Source organism: Gadus morhua, chromosome 5, assembly GCF_902167405.1.
Source record: "Gadus morhua chromosome 5, gadMor3.0, whole genome shotgun sequence".
Classification (NCBI taxonomy): Eukaryota; Metazoa; Chordata; class Actinopteri; order Gadiformes; family Gadidae; genus Gadus; species Gadus morhua.
In genome coordinates this window covers 11,793,177-11,812,321 of record NC_044052.1, presented here as the reverse complement: position 1 = coordinate 11,812,321, position 19,145 = coordinate 11,793,177, and the positions used below count along the sequence as shown (strand labels likewise).

The following is a 19,145-nucleotide window of genomic DNA, read 5'->3' as shown; positions in this document are numbered from 1 at the left end:
GTTTTTCAGTGAGTCGTCCAGACTGAGGAAAAATCCATTCTCTTCGGTCGGTCCCGAGTAGCAAAACATGCGCGCCTCGTCAGCCTGCGTCTGACCCGCCCCCGCGTTGGGAAACGGCTCTGAGCAGCCCGACAGCGCAGGAGGTTTAGGTAGGTACTGCCCTGGGAAGTAGAGAGTCCGCTGTAGTCAACGCGGAACAACGCCATTTCAGCATTTAACTACGTTGGTCAAGGGACTGCGCACCTACTCTCAGGTATGTTACTGTGAACAGTCGTATGCGCGCCGACTCGCTGTGCTTGCGGTGGGCACTACTAGTCCGTGCGGGCTGAGGCGGTTCGCCCAGGCCCAGAATAGCCCTCCTAATAACGGGAAATTGGGATGCAGGAGTGGGTCAGAGATTTCAGGATAGAAGGAGGCTGGGTCACCAGCTAGGCAAGGCCTGCCGGGGCTTGTCTTCACACTTACGGACAGGCAGTGCTTTTATTTGTTAAATTGAAATAAACTGTTTATGATTGTGTTACTAACTATTAATTGTGTGTTTCACTCTACTGCTTAGACGCTTTGCCATCGTGTTGTTTGCGTTTACCGGCAACTTACGTCCATTTCTTTGCTAACATTAGCTCATTCATAGCACTAGGGATAGTGCTTTACATGACTCGTTAAGGAGGTTTGTACATTGTGTTTGTCTCGGTTTGGGTTGGCTGTTAAAGGGCGTCTTATCACATCCGGACCGGGTCTCTCGGTTGGGTTCCACCAAGCCCTGGTCGTAAAACACGCCGGTCAGGGAGCGCTGAGCTCCCGGCTCGTGTGCCCCTCCTTTGCTCTCAAGGTTCACTCGCTTCTAGCTGTTGCATGTGTGACTTGGCAGCTAGCATGTGTTAGCTGTATTGGATATAGCCAGTTCAGTCGGTCTTCTTGGTGGTGTGAATTGGTTTTATCAGAACAACCACCACATAAGCTAAGTGTCTGGTCTAAGTTGACCCGTCGAGCCTGTCAGACGGACCGGGCATGGCACAGGGGAACATTGGGTTCCCTTCCTCTGCTGGAGCATGGCCTTGTTTCATAGTGGCCCATCTGTACAGTTACCATCATGAACCGCAGCAAAATCCTAATGTTTTAATTTTAAAAGCATTCGCCCCTTTTTATGTCGTTAGATAAAACCTGAAATATAACATTTTGGTTGTTTGTATAAATGGTGGGGTTTGCAGTAATATCTATGTAGGCCTACAAGTTTTAAAGTCACTGAAGCTGCTTTCCTCAAACTATTTATTTTCCATTTTTAAATATACTCAAATAAGTCTCCACCCCTTGTTATCTAATCTAGTCTTCGTCCATTTGGAATTTGATATCGCTCTTTGACCATACCATACTGATTATTTGAATGTATTAACTTTTTTCATGGTGCTGGCCAGCTTCATTATGGTGTATCTCTGCCTGGCGTTGGGGTGTGTGCGTTTCACAATTATATTGTTATGGTACAATAAATACCAAATGATACCTGTTGCACCAGTTGGCTAGAACATATGGTTTGGCTAGAATCACAAAGGATTATCTTAATTGGTTTGTGTGAATTGCAGTTATTCCTAATGGACAGGTGTGAGGAATGTTCCATCTCCTGGATCAGTATGATAACTGATGGTTATCAAGAGATGTATTGATGTCTCATCCCAGCCAAAGTAGGCAGTCTGGACGGTCAAGTGGCTAGATTCCGCAAAGGCAATGGCCCGAGAGAGCTTTGTCCTGAGGGCTGTTTTCAATGCTGGGGCCTGGCTATGAAAGCGAAAGGAAATGTGGGCGCCTTCAACTCTCTGGGAAATATATGTTTGAGAGTCAGTGAGTAGGCCGGACACATTAGCTTGCTGTCCTAACATAGAGAATGTGTGATTTAGTGGTCTAAATTAAGCTTGTCTTACACGCTTACCAAATACTCTGAGAATTCGGTAAGTTCTCCTGGAAGTACATTTTGTCTTTTCAGTATCGTGAGGTCCGGGATAAGATTACTGTGAAGCACAAGAATGGCACCAAGGTCAACAAATGCTCTGTAACACTATGTGCGGCAACTTAAAATAGAAAAACATTGTTTTTCCACCCAATCCTCATGGGCCCCTTGAATAATGTTATGATTGCCAAATGTTCGTGTCTCTATCTGAGCAGGAATTCCTCCACCTACAATGTGTGTCTGTTGCAAAGTGTTCCCCTTAATGGGCAATCTCGTATGCTTTTACTGCCTATCAGAGCGCCTTAAAGATGACAGGTTCTTTCATGTGTTTCTGCTTGGAGACGCTTGGTGTTCAGGGAAAGGAATGAGGAACAGGTGAGTCAAGGGACCTTTTTTTACGCATAAATGATGTTAATGTAAAGAACTATGCAAGCCTGAGGTTCTGGAGGGCTTGATCAAACAGGCCGATCGTAGCCTGTGGGGCCAGAGGAAATGTTGCACTGGAAAGTTAGACTTCAGTGTATTATACTGGTTAAGCTGCTTAATCCAAATTACCTAAGAGGCTCTGTATAGGGGAACTATAGACACAGCTTACCCCTATGCTATGTTACTCCCAACCATAGTGTTTAGGAGGCAGGATGACTACAGGTAAACCGCAGCCTTCAATCGTTGGCCAGTTTATTGCCAGAAAAGCTTGGATTTGACATGATGTTCACAAAAGTGCTGGAAACATTCCTTAAAGATTTTGGTCCATTAAATGATGGCATCGCACAATTGCTGCAGATTTGACCATTGCACTTTCATGCTGTGAATCTTCAGCTCCAACACATCTCAGGGGGGTTCTTTTGAAGTTGTCACCATTCAAGTGGCAATTTGTGGTCAATGATCATATTCAGTAGACACCTCAGAGGCTCTCATACACCACAGCACATTGATCTGTGCATTTGTCGGCGAGGTTTAACAAGGACTCCCATCTGTCTCGGCATATGCATCCGGGCCGGCCGCCTCCTCTCCTTGGGTTATGAGCAGGCAGGGGCCAGGCTGCAGCTGCAGGAGGCCTGGGTGCCTGACATTTACGCACGTGTGTATTTCTGCCCCTTTGCAAAGCCTCCCTCTTTAAGTTTAGAATATCATGTTTGAGAGAGGGAGCCGGAGGGAGTGACACAGCGGGGGCAGAATGTGATTTCCTGAGGCCTGCCAGCCGTCTTTTCGTATGGGGCTCGTACCGACCTCTGCTGCCTAGGCCGTCATGGATGTGCTTTTTTTTTAAGCGGCTCTCATCAATCATAGCTGATGGTGGAAAGGTACTCCGCCCTGCTTTTGTTTTCACAGGGCGTTAGAATGTGCCATAGTAGCATGCTTTGTCTAATAGGATCACAGCACTGTAACAAAGGAGGGGGGAGGGTTGATGATCAAGCGAAGGTAGAGTATAGCCTAATCTCCCCCAGCCCCAGTTTTAATACTATATCTGCTCTCACAACATAACTGTGCCTCAGTTCCAGGGGCTGATATGGTCCTGTGTCTTAGACTACAAGTAAGGAAGTAATATCTATGCTGCAGGCTATAACTTCCTGCTGAGATACTTATGTAATTCTTGTTTTATTTATTTTGTTATTGGGGGGGACCACTTGTTTTCCTTTCCAAGAATTCCAATCTTGTTGAACTTTTATTTTGTAATACATAACCGATCCAACGGCCTCCATCGACATTTAATGTTGCTCAACCGTCTTGCGAGTCACATAACTGCTTCCAAGGGCCAAGCAGCAAATCATTTCTTTACTCAGGGGAAGTGATTCATTCACGAACACTATCCCTGCTATGTCGTCTGTGAGGGCATGAGACAACTTTTGGCAGCAATTTAAAGACAGACAGTTGAAGGAGGTTCATGGTTCACAACATTGCATGCTGGTAATGTTAGACCAATAATTACGCCGTTGCAGCTGGTGCTGTGAGACAAAACCTGGGAAACAAAGAAGTTATTAATTACACTAATACTATTATTCCACTATTTTGGAATAGGCCCACCGCCATGAAATTGCCTCAAATCCAGGTTGAGTTTGCACCGATCAAGTAACCAATCCTTCTTTTTGTTCGGTGCAGCATGGCGGTGGATATCTACGACTCTCAGTACCTTCTCATCCTGGCCCCATCCCTCGTCATCGCCCTCATGTTCCTCTTCTTCTGGCTCTTCATGAAGGAGACCTCCTATGATGAAGTGCTCGCCAAGCAGAAGCGAGACCTCAAGCTGCCCCTGTTCAGGGCTGACGTCCGCAAGAAGGGGGACAAGAAGAAGAGCAAAAAGAAGGAGAACGCCGGAGGCGGAGGTGGCGGTGTCGCCGGAGGAGGAGGGGAGTCGGAGGAGGATCAGAGGGACTTTGACCTGACTGACGCCGCCAGCAGCTCCTCTCCTGAGCTGGAGGATGAGCCCGAGCAAGCGATCCTACCCGCCGCTGCTCCCGTGTTTGTGGCCGCGCCAGTGGAGGCCCCAGCTGGTTTGAGAGAGAGGAAGAAGAAGGAGAAGAAAGCAGCCAAAGCAGCCGCAGCCGCCGCAGCAGCAGCAACAGCAGCAGCCGCCGCAGCAGCAGCAACAGCAGCAGCAGCCGCCGCAGCAGCTCCTCCTACACCCACTCCCACTCCTACTGAGGAACCAGCGATGAACGGCTCCCGGCCCGCTAGCCGTAAGTCAGAGGCGCCTCTGTCGGTGAGCAAGCGGCCCGGCTCGGCCTCTCCCAAGCCTGACGTCCAGGCCCCGGTCGTGGCCCAGGTCCTGGCCCAGGTGCAGACACCTCCTCTGACCTCTGGGAAGAAGAAGGACAAGAAGAAGCAGAAAGTTGAAGCAGGTGGGTTGGCCGTTCGCAAAAGTGCAGCGGGTAGGATGCACGTTTTGGTCTGAGTTTGAGTCCGGAAGTGGTTTACGTGATCATTTGCATGTTGCATACTTCATGCTTGCGTGCCTCCATTATCATATGTTATTAAAGAAAAGTCAGTCACTCAAAGTTACCCAATAAGCTGACATATCGTTATAAGTAGATAATTTAGTATTTTGTGATTTAGATGCTTTTACCCAAAGTCACCTGCAGGGAATTTCTTGGGATGCATGGAAATGAATGACCAGGCAGGGATTAGTCACCTAAATCGAGGAGGCCTTTCGGCTGGGAGTCAAATATCCTATCCGGTTCTCTCCCTACTGCGTGTTCCTGTGCAGTTGAGGACCAGCAGCAGGAGATTAAAGTCGAGCAGGTCGCAGCTCCGGCTCCAGTCAAGAAAGAGGTTCACCTGATGTCAGAGACCAGCTTGCCTCCTGCCACCACCGGCGGCAAGAAGAAGAACTCTGCCAAGAAGCAGAAGGCTGAGTCTGGTAAGCGCTGATCGACTCTGTTTTTGAATACCATTGAAATGCAAATGCAAAAACAAATTTGACCAGTGACGCTGACAAACGATCCCGCTGCAGCCCGTGCACGTCGGTTTTTGCATACAATGAATGAAAATAAAGGGACTCACTCTTTCCCCCCTCAGTGGACGAGCCCCACGTGCTGGTCGAGTCCGCCGCTCCAGCAAACCACCAGGCGGCTCCCAACGACAACAGCGCTCCCTCCAAGGGGAGTGGCAAGAAGCAGAAGAACGAAACAGACAAAGGTACAGGTAGCAGCGCATCACCTCATCAATGACGCCGCCCTCGTGTTCCCTCCTTGGTCCTGTCATCCTAAACCCTCCTTGACCCTTGTTTTCTAATGTCTGCGTGTAAAGTGGAGAACGCAGAGATGAAGCTGAAGGAGCTTATTGGTGGCCTGTCTAGCATGGCTCTGACTGAGGCCGAGGTCGTGAGCGTGATGGCCCTCCTCTGTGACAAGAGCCCCCACGCGCTTGAAACCTGGCACAAGGTGAGTGGCACCAACAACCACGAGCTCCACAGTGTTCCCTGATGTACCTGGCCACGAGTGCGCTGCCCGCTCCCTGCTTATTGATGTTTAATCTCCTCCAGTCTGCTGCAAAGGCTGACCCAGAAGCCCAGGAGAGGGAGAGACTCTTCATCACCCTGAGGGAGGAGGCCTCCATTGCCAAGGACAAAGTGAAGCAGCTCAGCCAGGTCCCGCACAATAAACCGCCTGTGATGTTAAAAAACAGTTTGTGTGTGTGTGTAGCCAGTCCACCAAGGCTGACCTCTCATGTGTCCTTTTGGGTCCTGATGGTGTTTCAGGAGCTGCAGGTGGAGAAGCAGAAGACCGGCCGGGCGGAGTCTATGCTGAGGGAGCAGCACGCGGTCATGCAGAAGGAGCTGGGAGGTATGCAGGCTAAAACCCAGAGCGGCTACCAGGAGCTTCAGGCCATGCAGATTAACGTGAGTCACCGGTTCCCTACTTTGTATTAATAAATAGACAATGAGGAAATTACCCTGAATATTTTTCTCAAGTCAAATGTGAATGGTGTGAATAATTCGAACTCCATAGAGCTGCAATTTGAAACTCCTATAATCAGTTCAAAACGATCAGAGTTGTAACACAATTGTTGATTTGGAGAGTAACCAATCTTTGTAATCTCAGCAATAGCTTTATGTGTGATTTGACCTGATTTTGAAATTGTGTGTGTGTGTGCAGATGAGGGAGCAGCTGGAGGGCCAGATCAGTCGTCTCAAGCAGGAGAACAGCATCCTGAGGGACGCCGTCAGCTCCGCTGCCAACCAGATGGAGAGCAAGTCAGTACCTCCACCCACCGCATACACACAATAAGGGCCTGGGACTGATCTGGGACCCGCCTCCCAAATGAATTGACTGCATTTATACATATTTTCTAACCAGTGGCCACTCAAAGCGCTTTTCAAAAGCGCATTATAATATTTCCTAGCATTCACCCCTTCATGCACACATTCACACACTGATGGCGGTGTTAGCCATGCAAGGCGACAGCCAGCTGGTCGGGAGCAGTTAGGGTGAGGGGTTTTGCTCAGGGACACCTCAACACTCTATCTAGCAACCTCCCGGTTTCAAGCCAACCCACTCTACCTTCTGAGCCGCATGCCGCCCAAATCAGACACGCACAGCTTCCAGAGTCTGGTGTTTCTATTAAGAGTCAGGGTGAGGGGAAACAATTTTTATACCTTCCTCTTCTATACAAAGTGTGTTATCAAAGGGAATTAATCAACAAGGAATTACACGCAAAGTTGTTGTCATGCATTATTAATTATTCCCAAACCTGTATGTTACGCAGTCCAATAACACATTGTTTCTCTCTCTCTCTCTCTCTGTGTCGGTCTGTGCGTCTGTGCCGACGTAGGAACTCTGCCGAGCTGAACAAGCTGCGCTCCGAGTACTCGGGGCTGATGAAGGAGCTGACGGAGACCAACGGCAAGCTGCAGCAGGAGGAGCACCAGAGGAAGGGGCTGGAGGTCGGCTACAAGCAGAACGTGTCCCAGCTGGAGGTGCGCTCAGCCACACAGACGGCCACGCACGCACACACACAAAATGGCCGCCCCCAAGCATTGTTTTAGTGTGCACGTTTGGTGTGCGGTCCTGCCCTGCTTTGAGGGGGGGAGGGAATGTCGGGTGGGTTTGAGGGCTGAGGTGGCCTAGTTTCAAAAGAGCCTCTCCTCGTGATCCGAATTCATGTGTTCACGCCCTGCAGGAAGTCATAACATGCTTGTGGGAAGGGACAATTTGAATAGACCCTGGAAGTGGAGGATTGTGTTGGTCCGGGAAGCAGGCTGGGGGGGGGGGGGGGGGTTGGATGTTGAGAACTTCAGTCATCCTCCTCCCACCTGGGTTGTATGTTTATCCCGGTATTTTAAAGGCCGTGATCCAACGCTGAAAAAATGTACGGGAGGTTGTATTGTGTGTATTAGTCGCTGAGATTGTCTGGTGAACACAACCTGGTTGACCAGGCCTCACTTGAGAGTGGTGTCTTGCCTGGTTAATGTAATCAGGGTTTGTTTCTTTAGTAGATGCAGGGCAGAAATCACTAGCTAGTCCCACCAGGGGATCTGAGAATGGGGTCGACCGAATCAGAAAGGCGTACTCATTGTGTTTGAGAGGAGGGGATGACGAGTGTGTTGTCTGTTGATGCCCAGGCTCAGCTGCAGGACACCAAGAGACACTGGGAAGAGCTCCAGAACTACCACTACAAAGTCAACGCTGAGCGGGAGAAACTCCAAGCAGCCAAACAAGGTGAGTCAAACTCTCCTCTGGGATACCTATCCTTTCCATTTATTTTTGAACAGTCATCTCCCAACAGATACTACTAGAACAAAGTGAGCCCTCTGTCTGTCTTTATGGTTCTCCAGAGCTGCAGAACCAGCTGCTCTCTGTGGAGACTGAGATGAACAGCAAGAACAACGAGATCCAGAACCTCCACGGCAGCCTGCAGGAGGCCATCGTGTCCAAGGACCGCGTGGAGCAGAGGGTGCGCCAGCTGCTGGAGGTCACCCAGCACAGCATGCCTGATGAGACCCTGCAGGCCCAGGTCCAGGTAATGCATCGCAGGGCACCACACGGTCCACAAGTCCTCCAGCGGCAAGGGGCTCAGGAGGTAGTGCGGGTTGGCTGGTAACCGGAAGGTTTCTGGTTCGATCCCCGGCTCCTCAAAGAGTGTCGAGGTGTCTCTGAGCAAGACCCCTCACCCTAACTGCTCCCAACGAGCTGGCTGTCGCCTTGCATGGTTGTCACCGCCGTTTGTGTGTGAATGTGTGAATGATGGGTGAATGTTTGGCAATATTGTAAAGCGCTTTGAGTTTATGTTCTGGAACCACAAAATAAGCAGGTAGTTCTTGCATGAACACAGTTGTGTTAACAAAGTATAACCACTATCTAAGGATTCTGTGTTCACAGTTTTCTGTTTGTCAAATAATACTTGGTATGGAATGTCATGAACATTGTTGCTATTGGTGTGCTGTGTTTGATTTTAAGAAGGAGGAATATTTATTAAGTGGTGGTTTCAAAGTGTTTTCCTTTTCTTCCCCCAGGAACTCCTGAACGAGAACAAAGGTCTTCAGGTGCAGATTGAGTCCCAACAACACCAGAACGAGAACCTTCAGGCCCAGATGTCTTCCCAGGTATAGGATGTTTTTTATCAGTAAGCCTCAGCTTCAGTTGTAATGCTATCGAGGCTAAAAACGTCATATTTCATCATTTTATTTGTGGGAGTCGATATCTTCATGACTATACAATACAATTCGAAGACTGAGGTTGAACTATTGCCTAGCCCTCACTGAGACTAGTGCCCCTAACGTGTGTAACGTAAGCTAATGCTCTGTTTCCTCCCTCCTTCAGGCAACCCACATCTCCCACTTTGAGGAGCTGCAGAAGCTGTAAGAGAAACTCACTCATCCTCATTTAAACATGCACTCTGATGCCGCTGTCTTCTACTGTGCACTGTGGACCAGATGGTGGCTGTCAGCCCGTTTGGCGGTGTGGGCTCCTTTTTGATGAGTGGTTGTTCTTTTCCAGGCTGGCAGAGAAGGAGCTGCAGAGGAAGAGCCTGGAAGACTCTCTGAGCGCGGAGCGGAGCAGTGGGGCCGTCCGAGAGACCAACATGCAGGTACGGTCGCATTTACATTTTACATCGTGGGCCTTTAGCAGTCGTTTATCCACTGCGACTTACAATAAGTACATTTGTCAGGAGAAAGAGAAACAACCATGCATCAGTGTCGGTATAGTAAGGATGTTCATAGAACCAAGGGCTAAGCACTAACAATCGCTAGGTTAACCCATGTCCCGTATACAACAAAGATGGCTCGGATAAGATGCTGCACAATGCCATTTTTAAGTGCAAGTACGTACAACGTACAATTTGTACAAATAGTGTTTACATTAGGTACTAGAAAGTACAACATACAATAAATGTGTACATTAAGTGCCAGGACGTATACAATAAGTTCGTAAGAGTGGTGTTCAGGGGGGGCCAGCAGGGTGTTATTGAGCCTGTGTTGAAATGCCGCCATTACTTTTTACTGAAGACATTTGATCGTTGAGGTAGTGCTAAATTAATCAGTATAGTTTAGCTCCTGTTGCTTGGTGACGTTGGTATACCTCCTAATAACTGCCACCTTCTAATTCTCATTTTTCAAATTGTCACATTATCATGCTAGCCAACGTTGTGATTGACAGCCGTTGCATATCAATGAACAGTTGGATGAGAACAGTTCCAATCTATCCTGTATTCCTCCTCATGCGGTGTAACAGACTCTGACATTTCTCTCCTCTTCCCTCCCACCCCCCCAGGCCATTCACAATGAGAGCAGGGCCCTGATGGCAGAGCTTCTGAAACTGAAGACTCAGATTTCTGAACAGGTCAGTGGCCCAACCCCATGGTTATATGTGTAATATGTAAAAATGTGCGACTATGTGACCCTCACATCTTGTGACTTCCCCCACCGTTCCAGAATGACTCTCGGCTAGCACTGGACCAGATCCAGATGAGGTTTGTGAGAATTTATTATGTATTATTATGTATAATGATTATGTATTCATCTGTGTCTATTTGAAGATGGATGGCAGGTAACTGGGGGAATATGCCACGGGAAAGTCCTCCTCTAGTCTGCTCATGCATATGTTGAAACCCCTGTAACAGGGTTTAGATTTTTCCTCATCCCGGAGTCTCCGTTTGTCTCCTCAGCGTTCAGGAACGGGAAGAGAACATCAAGACGGTGGAGGACCTGCTGAAGACCGGCCTCATCGAGGTGGCCAACAAGGAGGAGGAGCTCCAGGTGCGTGTGTGTGATCCACTGAGCCCGGCTGCCCTCGATGGTAAAGCCCTCAGGAATAGGCAGGATTAGAGCATGGCAGCCGTGAACCGGAAACCACCAGCAGGCCAATAGACGGGCCGTACAACCCTCGCTTCACTAACATCAGTGTGGCGCTGGCCCCGAGCGACAGTGCAGTTTACTGTGGCGTGTTGTGATCGTTCCTGTTGATAATGTCCTAAGCCACTGCGTTGTCCCGCTGCAGGCCGTGAGGGAGGAGAACCAGGCCCTGAAGAGGGACGTGGAGGCCCAGAAGAGGGACGTGGAGGCCCTGAGGCAGCAGGCCTCAGAGCAGGTGATTCAAAAGCGTGGAACATCACAAAGCACACGCACACGCCATTTCTATCTTTCAATGCGTTACTAACAGTAGTACACCATGTCCCTTTTTTTTTCTAATTTCAGATTACATCGGAGACAACGGTTGAGGAACTGAAATCCCAGTAGGTGTTTTTCAAAGAACCTAATCGTAACATAACACCTTTTTTAAGTTTTTGCAGTGGTTACCCATCAGTTTTAGAATCGTTTATACGATTCTCTTACTAGTTTTTAAATCACTGTACCACTGTAGCCACACTGTACTGACGGCTATAAACAGTAGTTTATTTTTCTTCTGACATGTGTACTTATTGTAACACTTTGAATAGAAACGTCTGCCTAACACCCTGAATGTCAATGTAAATGGATGGCTTTGTAGATGCATACATAGCAGATCTCTCAGATCCTCTGCAGCTCCTAGCTGTCCCTGGGGTTTCTACATGAGCGTATGGGGAGTCAGCTTTAGACTCTGTAGCTCTGTCATCTGTAGATCGTTCCTCTGTAGCCCTGCTCTCTGTAGCCATGCTCTCTGCGCTCTGCTTCAGGGTCTGAGAGACTCCACTGCTTTGGACACTTTTAAAGGAAGCCTTATTTTGGTCTGGCTTTTACCTATGGTTCCTCGTCATTTGTTACCACCCGATGTTGAGTGTATCCCTGCTGCTGCGTAGGCTTCAGCAGAAGGACGGGGAGCTCCTCTCCATGGACGAACGTCTACAGGCGTCGCTGGGCTGCAGCTCAGCCACCGAGCAGACCATTGCGGTGAGCTGTCTAGACCTCCGCCTTTCACCGTTTCAGATCAATACCGTTTCTGCTTAAATGCTCCACATCTACCACAGTCTGAGGCTAAAGGTGTGTGTGTGTGTGTGTGTGTGTGTGTGTGTGTGTGTGTGTGTGTGTGTTTGTCCTCAGGTGCTGGAGCGGGAGATCGAATGCCTGCAGGTGGAGACGGTGCAGCTGAGGCAGAGGGGGGAGCAGAGCAGTGCAGACGCCAGTGCCCAGGTGCTAGACCTCCAGGCCAAGTAAGACACCACTACACTGGGGGGGGGGGGGGGGGGCTTCTCCTAGCCGAGTGTCGAGGTGTCCCTGAGCAAGACACCTCACCCTAACGGCTTCAGTCCAGCTGTCGCTCTGCATGGTTGACTCGGCTGTGTGTGAATGTGTGTATGATCCGCTTTGCATAAAAGCAACTACTGAATGTAAAGACACACTTCACGTCAAATACGCATCGTCGGCCATTGCTCAGAGCACTGACCTCTGACCTTTGTCCCCTCAGGCTGTGCTCGAAGGACGAGGAGCTCCACGCTCTGCAGGGTGAGCTGGAGGCCCGGACCAGGGAGGTGAGCCAGCAAGTGGAGCAGCTGCAGCAGCAGGTGAGCGAGGCCCACGGCCCCCCCCGGTTAGGGCCGTCCTCTTCTGCATGCACTTGTTTGTCTTATCATTTATTCATCATCTTTTTGTATTTATTATTTGTTATGTATTTGTTTTGATCCAGCAGTCCCAAAGTGTGACACCAAGCCCAGAACTCCTTGCAGCGTGAGTGCCATCATAGGACTACTTTCTGAACTATTTAGATCTTCTCCCTCCTCCCTCATAAAGACACCTTTAAAGCTGTGCCATGTGTATGACTGGAGGCCCAACGCTCTGTGTGCTCTGTCCCACCAGGTTGTCTGAGAAGGACAGGCAGGTGTCTGACCTGCAGGTCGAGCTGTCTGAGCTCAGAGACTCTGTGGAGCTTCACAGGAAGAAAAACAACGTAGGTTTCTCGACCCCCCCCCCTCCCCCCACCCGGCTGACTTAACTCCCCAGTGCTGCTCCTCTCTCCTACAGGGAGCTCCCCCTACGTCTCTCCGGTGTGGTTCTGAAACGTGGTCCCCTCACAGCTAACCAAGTCCCGAGCATGCCCCCGGACTCTCGCCCTCCACCTGTTTCCAGGCCTCTCCCTCCCTGCCTCTTATCTAGGCTCCACGCTGGTAGTTTTGGAACTCCGAAGTGGAGACGGCTGAAGTTTTGTTTTTGTTGCACAGTGCCAGCACGCATCAGCACACACGGCGGTTTCAGCTGCTGCACTGCTTGCTGTCGGCGATGGCTGCCTCTCCTGGGAGCATGTCTGTGCTTGTGGGTGGTGCACATTAACATTAACATTACCCCATCGTCTCTTTAGATTTTTTTTTTGACATTTGTCAAAGCCATGTGGTTTTGGTTAGTAGCTTTTTACTTTTAAATGCAGGCCGTTTAATATTAGGGATCAAGGATTAGGTTATTTTGAGTGTCATTCGGACTGCTTGTAGTATTGGCCCTCATTGGTCCATTCTGTCATCCGTCGTCTGACTGGCCGTAGCGCTCTATTGGGCACAGTGAAGAAACCTCTTTCACATGGGAAGGGTTGGAATGCTTTAACCCCTGCCAGTGAACTGAAAGCAGTGTTTCTCTGGACTCCTGACCAGGAGCTACGGGAGAAAAACTGGAGTGTAATGGAGGCTCTGTCAGCCACCGAGGCCCTGCTTCAGGGGAAGCTCAGCAAGGCAGTCAAGGTTCGACACCCCACTTCCTGTCTGCTTCACGCTAGATCTAAATCGAATGCACCCCATCCCACCCCCACCCCCACCCCCACCCCCACCCCCCCCACCGAAACGCCAGATTTTTGTATTACAATCATCCATGCAAAACGCACTGCATACTCATTTTACTTAATTAGCCTATGCATGACGTTCTAATTGTTTTGGTCTTCCAAATGACAATATATTTTTGTGCTGTTTATGCAATGATGCCGCTTTCTGAAAAACAACAAAGGTTAAACACTTGTCAACATCAAACGTCCCCTTTGCTCAGAGGCTGGTGCTTTGAAATGAGTGTGCAGTGTCCTGGACATGATTACACTCGGTGTCACTGAGGACATCATCATCGTATTCATTATTCACCCGCCCCCCCCCTCCCCCATCCGTTGACTCACATCCAGCATGTGCTCTCTCTTCCTAACCTACGATGCTCGCTCCGTCGCCGTTAAGTTAAGCTTGTAGAATCCATCCGCAGATCACGGGATCCACTGGAATCTCAATGGAGGAAACACGATTTACTGTTCATGATTTTCCAACGTTGCACTTGATTCATAAAGACTCGTATCCAGTCGGCGTTTCGCTGAGTCACCGGATTGTTCTCGAGGTTGCATCGATAGCTTTTAAGGGAAGTCATCACTATGAGGGGCTCGTATTTCTGGCTGCTCGGGATCGGCGTGTACGAGCCACCCTGTCTGCGCCCAGCTGCCCCACTCCGTCAGAGTACAGTAGAACCCCTCCCTCCCCCCAGGTGCCAAGGGGTGCTTGGCACCTGTTGTCGTCTGCCATCTGAAGGGTGCATGCTGCTCGTACAGGACTCCCCCACGCGTGTCCCGGGGCTCCCCTCCCACTCGCTACGCTAATGCGACTAGTGGCCCGCGTGCCAGCTGGCGCCCTCGGTGCACTCCATCTCCCACCAGGCCTCGGAGCGGCAGTAACAGGGGGTTGATGTCTTCCGTGATTTGCATTTTTGTTATGTTTCAATGATGGGGCACGTTTACATTCCTGCGGTGATCTTGAAACGGGATTCTGCGTGGCTGGGGAGAGGCCGTTGGCTCTGAGCATGGCAGTTCTTTGGCTGACTCCAGTTTAAGCTCTCATACGTGGATCAAGGCTGAGATCCACTGCAAAGGCTGCTGTGGTCTTCGCAGTCGTCCTTCTCATTGAAGGGGACTGCGTGGTCATGTGGGTGGCCCCGCTGGTGTCCTGAGAGGAGGATCACCACTGCACACATTGCCTTCCAGTGACAGGACAGCGATGCTGCTGTGGCGTGTCTGTTCTCATCCCCCCCCTCGCTGTGTTTTTCTTTGTGCGCCACCGGCCCTTTTGTCCCGCAGGAGAGCCAGACAGCGCTGGACTCCACCCAGGCTGAGTGTCGCGACGCGCTGCACAGACTGCTGCCCCACGTGGCCCTGCCCAGCGGACAGGTAGGGGTTCAAGGGTTCTGCTGCTCAAATCCCCTGGGGGGTGGGTCTGTGTGTGGGTGTGGGTGTAAAAGATGCATGGCTCATATTTAGAATAACTGAATCTGTTGAACTCCCCACCAGAACCACGAGGAGTGGCTGAACAGGTTCGAGCAGGCCGCTGCTGAGAGCTCCGCTGCCCAGTCCAATTGTGCCCCTGCATCAGGGGAGCTAGAGGTACTTCTTGTGCTACTTAGTTAACCAAGTACGTTGGCCCAAGAGGCCCTTCTGTGGGTTTTGCCCCCCCTCGAAAGGCCCTCATGTTTGGAGATGTGTTTCCAACAGGGGCTGCAGGAGAAGCTGAAGGAGACAGAAGAAGCCCAGAAGGTTATGCAGAAGGACTGCGAGACGTACAAGAAGGTGTTGGCCGAGACGGTGAGACGGGGCCGCTCGTTTCAGTGTCGCAAAGACATCTGGGGGTTGTAGAGGGGGATACGTTTTTAAAGATGACTCGCCTGCAATGACCGCTGTGTCCACAGGAGGGCATCCTGCAGAGGCTGCAGAGCAGCGTGGAGAGCGAAGAGTCTCGCTGGAAGTTGAAACTGGAAGTGTCTCAGGGAGAGCTCGGAGAGGTACGCTTTTAGCCGTTTGGCCGTTGAGCTGTGGACCATAGCGGCGCACCGAGTCAGCACATGGAGCCACTATTAGATTATCGTATCGTTAACACGACTGAATTAGATTTTGTTGCCCCCTGCTGTTACAGATGAATGTGAAAGTCGCGGCGTTAGAGCAGGAGATCGAGAGACTAAGTGACGGCGCCGAGTTGGAAAATGTGAGTCACCTTCTTGATCTGTGTGATTGGCATCGTTTGCAGTTGATCCTCCCTACCAGCCTGTATAATCAACGCCTTTAAACACCCCTAGCAATTGCAATTCTAAATTCCTGTCCCTACGATGACAGTTCTTCTGCGTTCTTCTCAGTTTTCATGCCGTCAACGTCTGTTGTGTCGCTCTGTAGTTGAGACGAGAGAAGCAGCAGTTGGAGGCCGAGCTGGACAGGGCAGAGCGAGAGAGCGCTACCTATGTCACGGAGGTCAAAGAGGTAATGTGACCGAACGTCCTTCTCTGTGGTCATCATTCTCAGTGATGATCCAGCCAAGGCATAAGCATGAGTGTGCTGTCTGTCTGATTGTCTATGTGCATGTGAATCATGCTTCTTTTCTGTGTCTAAGCATTGACACGTCATTAGCGTCATTTGATTCTGGTATGTCCTAATCTGTTATGGAATATCCTAATCTGGCAGCGTGATCCTGGTCCAAAAATTAACCCTTGGCAGCCTAACAGAATTGTATTGTGTAAAGGAGTTTGCATTCAAACCGCACTGGGCTTTTTACTGTCATCGCGTGACCGGACTGCTGAGCATGAAAAGCCTTGACTTTGTGTTACGATGACCTCATCGGGGCTGGAGGACAGCCACTCATCTCGATTCTTAAATAGCATCCTGGCCCTCAGGCTCCCCTCACACCCTCGGTAGCCTGTCACACACGCTAACGCCCTTTGCCCGTGTCTATTCGGAGCGTCTCTGGAGCAAGCTCCAACGCAACCGAAACATTAAACACACCACCGTCTCAAAACTGTCTTTCAGCTCAAAGATCTCTTGACTGAGCTGCAGAGCAAACTGGACGGCTCATACACTGAGGCCGTCCGGCAGAACGAGCAGCTGATCGTGGTAAGCGGGCTTCGCCGCCCCTCGCTCGAGCTTCAGAGTTGCAAAGCCTGGCCGCTTGATGTCGCCACGCCACTCTGCTGCTCTCAGAACGAATGAGTGAGGTCCAACCTCTGGGCAGAATTGTGCAGTCCTAGTACATTCTCTGCGTGTGTGACCTCAGATTGGGTGGTTGTTGTTGGAGGTAGTGAATGATGACCTACTCTTCCGCAGAATAACACAGGCTTCCTGCCTGACTCTGCTTTTACTCTGCGTTCCTCTAACAACATGACAGGCTCTCCCGCCGTATGTTGGCCGCCATCTGGAAGCCTCTTTACACCTAACACTACCTTTTCATCAGCCTCCAAACGCCTCCTAGCCTTCTGTGTTTGTGTGTTTGGACAGTAAATCGATCAATGTAGTTGACTAACACTCTTATCCAACATCTGCTAATGCAGATGTCAGGGATTAGCCATTTAAAACTAGAACAATAAAAAGCGATGGGGTTTATTTGACTTGTTGCACTACTAAGATGCCTGCTGGTAGGACCCTTGCTGCAGAAAAACAAATGGCACAAAGACGTTGCAAGGAACGCTCCGGGGACTCGGCTCGATCTTTAGTCTCAATATCATGTCCCGGCCTCAGCCCACTGTCGTGTCTCAGCCCGTCTCATGTCTCAGCCCAATCACATGTCTCATGTGTCTGTTTTTTGTTTTTCGTTCCAGCTGAAGACCCAGCTGACTCGGACAGTGTCCAAACTGCAGACGGAGGAGAGCGAACGACAGAAAGTGGCTGGTGACCTTTACAAGGTAGGATCCCTGCCCCCCCCTCCCCGTACGAAACCTCCATCCAAGATTGAGCATGTTGGCAGAGCGTGGTCATGACTGATCCGGTCTCCCCCCACCCCCACCAGGCCCAGCAGTCTCTGGACCTGATCCAGGAAGAGCTTTCCAAGGAGACGGGCAACGCAGACCTCATAGAGAACAGTATGTCTCAGACGGTAAGGGTGATAGGCCAATCAGGGCGCTGTACTAAACGGCTGTTTTGTGAGGCTACATGTGATTCAAGCCAGCCTGTTAATCTGTTAAAGGAGGAGATTGACAGGAAGGTGAAGATGACTCCAGGGCTGACCCAAACCGTGAGGGAGCTGCAGCTGCTCATACAAAACGTCAACCAGCAACTAACCAAGGGACAGGATGCGGTGAGGCCCGGTTTCCTTGGGGTTCTTACTGGCTGTTGTATTGATGCTTTGTCTATTGGATGCGCTTGCTGGGAGTCAAGCTCAAAACACCTCTTTTGTTTTGTGTTTCCTCTGTTTCAGGAGGCTGACAAAGACTTGCCTGAAGTATAGGCAGCGGAGGCTGCCCTCCCCCCACCCCCCTCCCCTTCCTCCAGCAGCCAGCCTGACCTCACTACAGAGAGACCACTCTAGTCCTCTACCCCCCCCCCCCCCCCCCCCCCCCACACACACACACACACCCTGTCCAACACCACCACAAACACAGCCCCGTCACCACCACCACAAACACAGCCCCGTCACCACCACCCTTCCACCCTCACCTCTGCACACCGGCGCTGCAGGTGGACTCTGACCCAGTGTCCCGGGCTCACCGGACCATATGTCACCCAGATCACTCGACGCCAGTGAACCCTGTGGCTCGTGTTTACCATCCGTATAAGCGCCGTAACACACCTTTCTACCACTGCGCTCTCTCACTACATTCCTCTACTCCAGTGGCCCCCCCCCCTTTGTCCCCGACACCGGGCCTCCTTTAATCTGTGTGGAAACCCCCTCTATGTTTAGAACACAGTTATCAGAACAAAAACCTTTTTGTGAACAGGAGAACCTTATCGAACAAACGTTGAGTTCTCAAGTCCTTACTTTCTGGGTTTAATAATGTGTTTAAGTGTTTTACCAGTTAGGACCCCCTGAACCTAAGTCTTTCGCCGTTGTCTCCCGTCCGAACCCCTGTCGTCCCAGCATCGTCGTTCATCCAGGAGCCGGTGCACCCAGGACCCCTTCATCTGGTGCTGGGTGGAGGTGGGAGGCTGGGGTGGGGGTGATCAGGAGGGATCAAGGCGGCACGTTCAGAGCGTCACTCCCAGCGCTAAACGGGGGAGACGCGTGGATGAGTGTGTGTCTGTGCGTGCGTGCGTGTGCGTGTGTGTGTACTGTTCAGTGTACCACAGCTCCAAAGAAATGGGGGGGGTCCGCGCCCCAGTCTGGGCGGAGAGTGTCGGTCGATTTGTAATCCTACTGTAACGACTCTAGGAATAGGCGTCCCATATCGTCTGTAACCACCACTCGCTATATACTGTCGCTAAATTCATTAACACTGAATATTTTCTTCTTTTTGTAACAGGTGACAGTTAATAAAAGGGATGCTTGGTAAATCTTCCCCGGCCTCCTGTGTTTCTGACGAGTGCTGCCCTTCCTGTGTTTCCTTCATTGCACCACGAGGGGGCATTACTGAGCCAGTGTATTTACTAATTCCAGTTCC

The 19,145-nt window shown here is 50.5% G+C and overlaps 1 protein-coding gene across 5 annotated transcripts; it reads left to right on the top strand.

Moving 5' to 3' along the window:
- Positions 1–19: 19 nt before the first annotated feature.
- On the top strand, positions 20–19,043 carry ktn1 (kinectin 1). Of its 5 annotated transcripts, none has more exons than XM_030355759.1 (36): positions 20–253; positions 4,040–4,779; positions 5,145–5,297; positions 5,456–5,575; positions 5,687–5,820; positions 5,922–6,026; positions 6,138–6,278; positions 6,535–6,632; positions 7,211–7,355; positions 8,001–8,097; positions 8,214–8,398; positions 8,892–8,981; positions 9,199–9,236; positions 9,376–9,466; positions 10,150–10,218; positions 10,311–10,348; positions 10,544–10,634; positions 10,876–10,965; positions 11,073–11,110; positions 11,654–11,744; positions 11,895–12,004; positions 12,259–12,355; positions 12,481–12,518; positions 12,648–12,738; positions 13,430–13,516; positions 14,875–14,964; positions 15,085–15,177; positions 15,286–15,375; positions 15,480–15,572; positions 15,704–15,772; positions 15,958–16,041; positions 16,585–16,668; positions 17,370–17,453; positions 17,558–17,644; positions 17,735–17,845; positions 17,966–19,043. In XM_030355759.1, the coding sequence occupies exons 2-36, from the start codon at positions 4,041–4,043 to the stop codon at positions 17,993–17,995; spliced, it is 3,891 nt and encodes a 1,296-aa protein (XP_030211619.1). In that variant the 5' UTR covers positions 20–253; position 4,040; the 3' UTR covers positions 17,996–19,043. The 5 variants fall into 5 exon arrangements, with proteins under 5 accessions (XP_030211619.1, XP_030211618.1, XP_030211622.1 ...); XM_030355758.1 differs by having other exon boundaries at positions 12,478–12,518; XM_030355762.1 differs by lacking the exon at positions 13,430–13,516.
- The last annotated feature ends 102 nt before the right edge of the window (positions 19,044–19,145 follow it).

Coding starts and splice junctions, on each gene's coding strand:
- ktn1 (XM_030355758.1), top strand. CDS start 4,041: ATGGCGGTGGATATCTACGACTCTCAGTACCTTCTCATCCTGGCCCCA. Junction 5,576..5,686: donor GAAGAACGAAACAGACAAAG/GTACAGGTAGCA, acceptor CTGCGTGTAAAG/TGGAGAACGCAGAGATGAAG. Junction 17,645..17,734: donor AGAACAGTATGTCTCAGACG/GTAAGGGTGATA, acceptor AATCTGTTAAAG/GAGGAGATTGACAGGAAGGT.